The 11,209-nt window shown below is 41.1% G+C and overlaps 1 protein-coding gene across 4 annotated transcripts in view; it reads right to left on the bottom strand.

Moving 5' to 3' along the window:
* Window positions 1-1,955: 1,955 nt before the first annotated feature.
* Atg4c (autophagy related 4C cysteine peptidase) overlaps window positions 1,956-11,209 on the bottom strand; it is a 60,920-nt gene continuing 51,666 nt past the window's right edge. For all 4 annotated transcript variants that reach the window (XM_021160046.2, XM_029476340.1, XM_021160047.2 and 1 more), the window contains exon 11: window positions 1,956-3,248. In XM_021160046.2, the coding sequence (XP_021015705.1) occupies window positions 3,081-3,248 (168 nt within the window). In that variant the 3' untranslated portion in view covers window positions 1,956-3,080. The remainder of the gene's footprint in view (window positions 3,249-11,209) is intronic.

Raw genomic sequence — 11,209 nt, 5'->3', positions numbered from 1 at the left:
GGAAGCTGATTATGGGATGGATCCCTGGATATGGCAGTCTCTAGAGCAGGGAGCGCCATGCCTGCTTTAATAACAACACATTTAGTGATTCTATTCTCACAAACTGTTTCTTCACTATCTGTTCTTCCTCGTTTCCTGGTTTTGGAAAATCCTTTATAGTTTTTTTTTTTTTCCTTTTGGTGCTTCCACATGAAAACACCTCTATGTCAAATACAACTGACGGTGATCTGTCATAAACCACAGTAGTGAGACTTCTCTGAGGGAGAAGGGGGAACTCGCAACCCTAAGTTTGGACTGGAATAACATGCTTCCTGGCACGGAACAATAGAGGTTAACTAGAGATCACTAAAAGTATAGGGTTCTGACCCAAAATGGGATGGATTACACAGGTGAGTCATTTTGTTGTTTTCGGTTTTAACATAACCACTCTAGTGTCAGAATTAGCATATGAGGTTATGTTTGCCACAAATAGTGGCAAATCCCAAGGTTAACAGACTCCAAAGTGATCTGAGTTTTAATCTTCTGAGATTACCTTCTCACTGATACAGATTTAATGGGGTTGGTTTAATGTAATACCAGGAAAAGGAATCCCTTGGGAAAATTTTTTGGAAATACACTGTAAAGGATCTTTTCATTTGCTTATTCACTCATTCACTCCGTAAAGGGTTAACTTTCAAAACTGCCTTCTGGTGGTTAAATTCTGGCCAAAAGAAACAAACTCAATCAACCCTTATAAAGAAAACAAAAGGAAACTTTTGTTAAACATCCTATCAAAAAAAAAAAATTGTACAAAGCCCTTTCTGAAATGTGTCTGGTAAGATCTAGTATCTTTAATGGGAGACTCTCTCCCCTTAGGACACTAACTTAGAATCTTAGAATCTTCCTTGGAAGAGAGCACTCCCAAGCCTCCCTGCTTGGCTGTGCTTCCTGTCTTACAGAACATTAAGTCTGTGTTCAAAGCAAAGTGTGAGGCCAGGATGTACAGGGCTTCTGTCCTGACCCTACGGTTCAGTAGCTGCTTCCCTGGTGAAGGAGTAACCTAGCTTCAGCTGGTCCTGAGATCCGGGCAAATCAGTAAATTACCAAGATTAACCTACCACTCTTACTTCCCACCCGCACAGTCATTCACGCCTACACACCACCCAATACACTTTAGATCCATATCATTATCTCAAAGTTTCTGATTCTACACATTTATTCCCCATCAGCTAGATGACTGTGTTGTAAGATGTATTTGTTTTGACTGCACAATATCCTGAAAGAGCATTTTAAAACAGAATTTAATATCAACAGTGTGCTACCTCCTCTTTCCTTACCATTCCCCAGGTAGAATTTTTGTCTCACTCCAATATGCCACTTTAATATTATCTTTTTAAAGGCTAGGAAAGCGATGAGCTTCAACTGTAACAAGCTTGTATTCGGGTTCTTACACGGGAACACTCACAGCCAGTGCACATGAAGGTCTGGGCCTACGTCCTCCTGTGGCTGCTGGGGCAGTGGCCTGTCTCAGGAGAGTGGGGCACATGAACCCAGCAGACTCGTGGCTGCTCGTTCCTCGGCTGCTTTGACATTCTAGGAAAATTAGTATTGAACTTAATTTGTTCAGATTTATAGGGACAAAGGGAAAATTTAGATTTTAGACTGCCTGGATTCAATAAACTATCCGCCATGGGAAATGTCAAACCTGCTTTCACTCCTCAGGTTTACTGAGGCCTCTGTTGTGGCTCCAGTTGCATCTGTGAACAAAGGAATTCTGGGTAAAGGAGGTCAATGTCTACACAGAACACGGACTTCATCCAACACTGAGACACAAGAGCTTGCTAAAATAGGTAAACCCCTGCTTCCTGGGCAATGGCATCATTTCCATTCATCAGAAATAAATAGAATTCATCCAAGATAACAATTTTTTCAATGAATTAAAATGATCCTGACATTAAATCCAAAACAAAAGTGTCTTATGTTCTCATGTTTTTAATTAAAGTATTTGTTTTATAATCCTGGCTTGGTGATAGCTCTTACACTCTTATATCACAAGTTTGTCTTTAAGTAAACTCACAGCACACTTAAGGCAGATTTAACCTGTACATGTCTCAGCTCCTAAATGCCATGACACCATTTTACACAAACAGTAAAAGCAGAAAGCATCCATATATTCCTTGTATTCATCATTTGAGTTAAAAATTAAGTAATACATTGGATTTCCATAAAATTTCACTTTTAAGATTGAAAACAAAAGCTACAGTAATTCTGTAATTTCCTTTACCTAATTAAAATAAATAGAGATACTACTGAAAATTTAACTTTTAAATATGTAGAGAAAATCAATACTTTAGGACAGCTCAGAGGTAGAACACATGCCTATCATATACAAGGCCCTGGGTTCAATCCCCAGACCCAGTCCTGAAAGGAAGAAGAAAGGAAATAAAGAAGGAAGGAAGGAAAGAAAGGAAGAAAGGAGGGAGGGAGGGAGGGAGGGAGGGAGGGGAAAACAAGTGTTTTGTATTCATTCCTCATAGAAGACTCTGAAAAATGCATAAAGAGTAGCTGCTATAAAATCATATGGGTAAGTATTGCCTTAAAATCCTGCTTACATAATTATATGTGTCCATTTCATTATCCAGTTATGCAAACCCAAAACGTCCTCTGGTTATGTTAAGAGCAGGAGGTTGGTTAGCTCTGAAGATCCAGTCTCCTGTCATTAATACAAAGGGAGGCTTTTAAAAGTAATTTGGTGATCTGAATCTTTGAGGAAACATGTATCATAAAGTCTTCAGGAGACCAATGGGCTCAGGTAGAAAATGCTGGGGACTGAAAGGCTTGCAGTTGATGTAGTGTTCCGTTAGCACATCTTTGGGAAACAGGAATGCAACCAGAATCGTTTGTTATTTATCGCTGGAAAGCAAGAGCCATCAAGTCATTTAGAAAAGGTATTCAGAAAAATACCTTTATAGTCTGGGTGTTTTCAAATGTGTACTGTTCGAGGAACGCGCTCCGTTAGAGTCTCCAGCTCACTCGCGCTCCTCGACTCTGCTGTGTTCGAGCGCCTCTCAGAAGCACAAATGTCACAAATGTCTTCCCCTTTAAAGAAGGACAAACTCTTCTGTGCTAAATCTTTTGAAATTCTTCCTTTCATCTTCTGAGAAAAGGTCTTCTTCACTGGCTGCAGTAGATGTAAAATCAAAGTCTTTGGAATGGCCATTTACAAAAGTAAATAGTGGATATTTCTCCTTTGAGGAAATTTTCAACATCTGCAAGAGACAGCACAATTAATCATTCACCAGGTGCAAGTGTGCATAGTAGGGCCAAGTGACACAGCTAAGCCTTTTAGCTCTGACCTTGTTCTGTTCATTTCTCTCTTGCGCTCATCCTGTGCTGCTGTTTTAACAGCCCTGCCTATAGGCTTAAAGTTGATTGGCCCCATACAGTCTACCCATAAACATGCAAGCTGGGCTATCAGTCCTCTTCACCCCAAGGTCTCCCACAGTCTTCCAGTGCTGTTATTCTGTAGCTATGCTCAAGAACTAACTCATATTTACCTTCCTTTCACAAGTAACTAGAACGTGACAAAATGGCAGTGAGTGCTGGGAAGGACTGCTTGGCAAGGTAACACACATAAAAGCGGCGTGATACTGAGTCAGAAGGCCCAGTCTTATCTCAGGTCTGCAACTACCTCAAAGTGACCTTGGGCAAATGACTCTCCCTCATTCTCTAGGAGAGAGTCTAGGCAGCCAATTTCCCTACTTTAGACTTGTTTTTAAAAGATTAAAAGCAGTAATATAAAGCTCTTTTAAATACTCAGTTTGAGGGCCAGTGAGATGGCTCAGTGGGTGAAGATGCTTGTCACCAAGCCTGACAAACTGAGTTCAATACTAGGCACCCATGTGGTGGAAAGAGAGAATTCATTCTTACTAGTCGTTCCCTGATTTCCACACGTATACAACGGCATGTGCATACTCATAATTTTTTAAAAAATGTATAGAAATGTAAAAAATAGGTTTGGCCTTTTCAAAGATTTCTATACTAAAATTTTTGACTAAAATAATTCTGCTTTAATCTAGTCAACATGAAAGAGAGATCTCTAGTTCAGTAATGACAAATTGCCTCCGTACAAACAAAAGCAGCCTCTAAAATCTTGTGGGAGACCTGCAACTATTACATAATATACATGTTTATAAATTATAGATTGAAGTGTATTTGAGCAATTTTAAATCTTTCTGTTAAATACATTCTATTAAAAGGTAAACCATATTCATAAAAGTGAATATCAAACTTTCTCTGAAGAATGTTTGGGGGAAAAATGTTTCTCTTTTTTGTTATGAGACAAGATGTAACTATGTCTCCAGACCTGCCACCACCTCACTGCCTCTGCCTCCCAAGAGCTGCAGTGACCTGCATGTGCCAACGGGCCAAGCAAAAACCAAAGCTTTGTTTTATGTAAGGACCATTAAAACTCTGAAAGGTTCAAGCTTCACAGAAAAGGCGGAGAGAACACCAACTGTGCACATACACAGCGCTAGTCATCAGGTAATCATGGCTTGTTAGCCCGTGTAGACTTACCACACACACACAAGCACACATGCATGCACACATTACATTTGTAGATTCTCTTGGCTTAATAAATAGCTCTTGCCAAAGAAACAATGCTAAAAACATTTCAATGAGACAGTTAACATAATTCACTTTTTTTCTTTGTGGTTGGGTGGAAACAAACCATTTTTAAAACAACTAAGTACTAAAAACATTATTTGATAAAACCAGATCTTATAATTCGTTTCAAGCTTTTTTTTTTCATTGCTCTAATTTATTTGATTTGCATTCTACAGAACAAGAGGAGATGGGCAAAAATATTGAAATAGAGAACAAGAGGCAGAAAGGATTGCATCTGAGGAAGCATTCTCCACCAGCCAACAACCTGCCTGTCACCTCACATTCATCTCCTGTCACCGGTAAAGTCCAGTGTTCATTGGGCCAGAGGCCATATCATATTACCTTCAGATCAACAAAGCACAGCTAACGTTAGAAACGTCCAACTTTCCCTTCAAGATCAGAAGGAGTCATTTGGGTTTCTTAGCGATGTCCGAGATGCTCGTCAGTGAATTATCAGTTAACTCTGCACCCCAGGGAAAATGCCAGAAAGAAAATGCACCCTTATCCTTTGTAAAGTGCATCTCCCCTCATGCAGTCTGAGGCCTCCTATACAAAACCTGTTGATTCCAGCTTTGAGAACTGTCAGTGGCAAATCTTTCTAAGTTTATTTAATAATACTCAGAATCTCAAATGAGACAGGACATCTCAAAAAAAGACTGAGTTTTATCCAGGGGGCTGGAGAAACCTCTCTGTAGTTAAGAGCACTGTCCCACATGACAGCTCAGAACCATCCAACTCCAGTTCCAGGAGATCTGATGCCCCCTTTCTGCCTTCCACTGGGCACACGTGTGGGGACACACCCACAGACATCAAAATTTAAAATGAAGGTTTATCCAAACTAGTTACAAGTCAATGTCCACATCAAACCCGCAGCCTATGATTGGAGAGGAGACTCCGCAGTGAAGGAAGGGCGCTGGCTGCTCCTGCAGAGGACCCAAGTTTAGTTCCCAGTACCCACACGGCATCTTCAAGCACAGGTAACTCAAGTTTCACAGGATCCAGCACCTGTTCACTTCCACATGAACAGGCAGCAGGAACACATGTCCTGCACAAACATCCATGCAGAGAAGCGCTCGTGGACATGAAATAAAAATAAAGGCACGTCTTTAAAAACCCTGTGTGCATGTTTATATCAGGTTCTTTTTCATGGTGTCAAAACTTGGAGGAAATCAAGACGCTGCTGTGGTGTCTTAGTGAGAGAACAAACAAACTGTGGTGATCCTGAAAATAGAACCCTAAAAAGAAGTGAGCCACGGAAGCACGCATGAAAGCCTCGAATGCATGCTACCACGAGGAAAGGCCGGTCTAACGCGACTGCGCACTGGATGGCCTTGGCTATGACATGTTTTTGAAAAAAAAAAATGATGGCCACAGTAGGAAGATCAGTGTCTAAGAGGACAAAGGATGGACGAGCATAGCAGAGACATTCTGACAGTTACACGATTGTTTATGATATTATAATGACATGTGTCTCAGTATATCTGTCGAAAGCCACAGAATATACAGCAGACAGAGTAAATCTTAAAACTCCAGACTTGGCACAACAGCAACAGGTCAATCTGAGCAAATTCCCTCCCCGGGGAGGGCAATCTGATAGTGGGGAGGGGGGGCATACGGGTGGTTTCCTGCTCAGTTTTGTTGTGAAGCCAAAGCTAACCTTTAAAGATTATTCAGCCTATTAAATGCACTATAATGTACAGTTGGCTAGAAGACAAAGCCAAGTGAAAACTTACCAGCCCATCAACATGATAGAGCAGCCAAGATGTCATTTCAAGACAAATAAAAACTGGAACGCCAAAGGGGGCTTTGTAAACTGTCTAGCTCATTCTTTTCTAAATCAACAAATTCAGAACCAAAGGACTCAGATGATTACAGCCACGGAAGACGGAAGACGAGTACATCAACAATTCATTATCGGCACTTGTGTCCCCAAAGGCCTGTCAACAGACTTTCCAGGAACTCCCCATAGCAAGGGGCACCACAGCAAGACAGCTTTAAGAATACAAAGAACTGGGGCTGGGGAGATGGCTCAGTGGTTAAGAGCACTTGCTTGTCCTCCAGAGGACCCAAATTTGGTCCCCAGCACTGATATCAGGTGGCTCACAACCACCTATACCTCCAACTCCAGGGGATCCAATGTCCTCTTTTGTCCAAGGTGGGCACCCACACAGACAAACACAGAAACATAAATAAAAATTACAGATGCAATTTTTTAAAAAATCAATCCTGAATTTAAAAAAAAAAGGAAAATCTGACATTCTAATTAGAACAATGGCAGTGTTGTCAAATCTTGGGATTTCCCAAAGTAGATAATACAAAACCTACATTTAAAAATTCTAAATTAGAGATAAAATATCACTAGCTTAACACTATTCAAAGTAAAATACATGTTAATTAATTAATGATGTAGGGAAATGTTTATTTTATAATCTTTTTTAGGTTTACTTTTATATGTGCATATGTATGCTGTATGTGTGTGCCATGTGTGTGTTGAGTGTATATATCTCATGTGGGTATACATGTGTATGCTGTGTGGGTTATGCCATGTGTGTGCATGTGTATGCTGTGTTTGTGTATGTGTATGCTGTGTGTGTGTGTATGTGTGTGTGTGCGTGCCATGTGTGTGCATGTATATGTCATGAATGTACAAGTGCAGGTAAGAGGCAGAAGAGAGCATTAGGTCCCCTGAAGCTGGAGTTACTAGTGGTTGTGAACAGCCTGAACTCAGGTTCTCTGCAAGAGCAGCAAGCACCCTTAACTGCTGAGCCATCTCTCCAGAACCCAAATGTTTATTATATAATCTGTGTGTGTGTGTGCGGAGGTCAGAAGAAAATTAGCTGAAGTCAATGCTTTCCTTCAGCTCTGTGGGTACTAAGGATGGAATTCAAATCATCAGGGTCTCTTGAAGACACCCTCACCTGCTGAGCCATCTCCTAGCCCTATCCTCTACCTTTAAAAACAAGATATAAATCTATTTATAAAGCTCTAGAAGCAAACATAATGAAAATATTAACACATGTTTCTAGGCGGGAAAATTAACAATGAGCTTTTTTTCTGTTGGGCTGTGTTGGGGTGTGTGTGTATGTGTGTGTGTGATTTTCTAAACTTTTTTTTTAATTTATTTTTTTATTAGGTATTTTCCTCAATTACATTTCCAATGCTATCCAAAAGTCCCCAATACACTCCCCCCCCCCNNTTCCCCACCCACCCACCCCCACCCCTTGGCCCTGGCATTCCCCTGTACTGGGGCATATAAAGTTGGCAAGTCCAATGGGCCTCTCTTTCCAGTGATGGCCCACTAGGCCATCTTTTGATACAAATGCAGCTAGAGTCAAGAGCTCTGGGGTACTGGTTAGTTCATAATAATGTTCCACCTATGGGGTTGCAGTTCCCTTTAGCTCCTTGGGTACTTTCTCTAGCTCCTCCATTGGGGGCCCTGTGATCCATCCAATAGCTGACTGTGAGCATCCACTTCTGTGTTTGCTAGGCCCTGGCATTGTCTCACAAGAGACAGCTATATCTGGGTCCTTTCAGCAAAATCTTGCTAGTGTATGCAATGGTGTCAGCGTTTGGAAGCTGATTATGGGATGGATCCCTGGATATGGCAATCACTAGATGGTCCATCCTTTCCTCACAGCTCCAAATTTTGTCTCTGTAACTCCTTCCATGGGTGTTTTGTTCCCATTTCTAGGAAGGGGCACAGTGTCCACACTTTGGTCTTCGTTCTTCTTAAATTTCATGCGTTTAGCAAATTGTATCTTATATCTTGGGTACAACTGGCAGTTATCATGTAGAAAAATGCGAATTGATTTTCTAAACTTTTAAGCGTGTACTTTGTCCATAAATTAAGAAAATAGCGTTTTTAAACTTTTAAGATAAATTAGCTTACAAAAGCATAAGTAATTTCGAAACGGGGCTTGAGCGGTCTAAATTCTATTTTGTTTTCACAGCACAGCTAAATGCATGCTGAAGCTGCTTTATCTCCTCAACAGCAAGTCATAGATTTCTTATCTTTACAGGAAAGAAATACAGCCAAACTTTATCTGTGTGCTGGGTTGGCAGGCCTCAGAATTTAGACAGGAAAAATCTAGAGGACAAAGTTGAGTAATTTATTTCATCACAAAGCTAGTTAGGAGGATGTGAGTAAAACAAGGGAATGATCGACCACTTCCCCCATGCCAAAGCCCTTTCTACTACTGCCTACCACCAAACACGCAAAACCACGCTAGTCCACAGCACTCTGTTGGTACTCTCCATGGTCACTGTACTGAGCTATAGCATATGCCTTGGTCACATTCTAAAGCCAGCCAAAAACATGAAAAATAAAATATGTCAAAATCACCTTGAAAACCCTTCCAACTGTTTAAAGTATGTCAGTCTTCATACCTTATACACACCCTTTTCAGTGATGTGTGTAAATGTACAATATGGACTGTCATATACTGTGAGCCAGAAATGGTGACACACACCCGTAAGTGTGACACACTCCCAAGTACCCGGGAAGGTCAGGAGTTGGATGCTAGCCTGGATTAAATATATCAGGATACTGTCTTAAAATGCCACAACTAAAATCAAGTATATGTACATATGAACACAGACATAGATATAGACAGACAAATAGATGATAGATAGATAATGGATGATAAATAGATGAATTAAATAATTCTAATAATAATAGATGGAGGATAGACAGACAGACACACAACTATGAAAGAGTGGCTGGAGAGCTGGTTCAGTGGTTAGGAGCACAGCTGCTCTTATGGAGGACCAGGGATTGATGCCCAGCATCCACATAGTGGCTCACAACACTGGAACTCCTGATACCTCGCCGGCTTCTACAAGCAGCAGGCACACATGATACACAGATATATGCAGGTAAAATGCCAACACACATAGAATAAAATAAATACACACGTATGGAACATGAATGCTTGGTTACTACACGAGCCCCATTACTGAACTGCATTAAGACTGCAGGTGTTGTTAATTCCCTTACATTCTGATGACCGTAAGTCCTACCCACTCTTCTAGCTCTCAAAGGAACAACGTGTTATTAGCTCTTATCCTCACCTTGTTTCCATGACAATGATCTTTCTGAAGCATCATTCCCTACGGTCCTGCAGCACCTCACTTCCCAGTGTCTTTTGAATAACTCTTTACTCACTTACTGTCTCCATCTAGTTCCACATCCCAAACACAGATATCCCAAAATTGACCCTTCATCTCTCCTATGTATTAGGACATCCTACATTCTCCTCCTTAAAAATATCAGCTGCAGGCTTGAGAGATGGCTCAGAGGTTAAGAGCACCAGATGATCTTCTAGAAGTCCTGAGTTCAATTCCCAGCAACTACGCGGTGGCTCACAACCATCTATAATGAGATGTGGTTCCCTCTTTTGGTGCACAGGCAGGCAGAACACTGTGCACACAAAAAATAAATCTTTAAAAATATATATTTTCTACCCTCAGCTTCAGCTATTTGTCTATCAAGCACAGTTACCTTCCATGCGTGCAGATGAGGTGGTGAACACTGGAGGATCAGGCAGCTTCTCTATGGTTTCAAGGCTACAGCGAGCTGACGAAGCCAGGTTTTGACCACGGCAGCTTAACTCTAATACGGCTAATATTCTATACAGGCCTCAACAGCAAATGAAGGCTCATTGTAACATCAGATCAAATCAATCATAATAGAGTAGAACAGTTTCTTTCTCCCCAAATTAGCTCCCTTCCAGAATTCCTACTAATTAGAAGTGGAGTTGTTGCAAATGACAGATACAAAACAAAACAAAACAATTAACAAAGGTTTTAAATAATAGGAACTGTTTTATCAACAAGAAGTCTGGTTTTTTTAACTTGTTTAGTTGACATTAAAAGGCAGTCTCTGTAATTCCCTGGCCTCCCTCTCCTAATTACAGTAAGATTACCAATGTCCCATAGGCTTAGTTTGCCTTCAGGGTAGGGGACATGGACAGAGGCGACATTGCATCTGTATCCTAATTCATCAGAGAAACATCCCTGAAAGTCTGAGTCCACACCCACATGACTTCACCAACCCAAAGTGGATCTACATGACGGAGACCCCAGGAACACGAGTGAGTGGGCGCATTAATACCATAAACACAATCAGGATCCTTTCTGTAAAAGAAAAACAAAAAAGGAAAAGAGATGGGGATTAAACAAGTACCCAGGGTTTGTGTGCCATCCACAGATGAGGAGCACGTGATCAAAATCAAGCAAGGCCACGTGCTAAGCACATCTTCAGGGTCTGTGGTCAGAAAGGACCAGGCTGAGACCCGAATGACACTAAGGTAACAAGCCCTGTCAGCAGACATACCGGAGACTTAAATTCTTAGTGCATTTGAGCAGACAGACAACAGCAGAGACCGTGGTCCTCAAGAGCAGATCTCACAGGCCCTGCTGAGTCAGATGAGAAGGTGATTTGGGTTTCATTTGTTTACTTAAACACCCACCTCAGAACCATTCTACCACAAATTTCTCACAACTCTTCCTGGAGATTCTCCCCAGTGTTTTCTAGCTCTTCCTCACACTTTTTTCCTGACTG

The sequence above is a fragment of the Mus caroli genome, chromosome 4 (genome assembly GCF_900094665.2).
Source record: "Mus caroli chromosome 4, CAROLI_EIJ_v1.1, whole genome shotgun sequence".
NCBI classification, from domain to species: Eukaryota; Metazoa; Chordata; class Mammalia; order Rodentia; family Muridae; genus Mus; species Mus caroli.
Note: the sequence above shows the minus strand (reverse complement) of the source record. Positions and strands in the feature narration are given on the sequence as shown.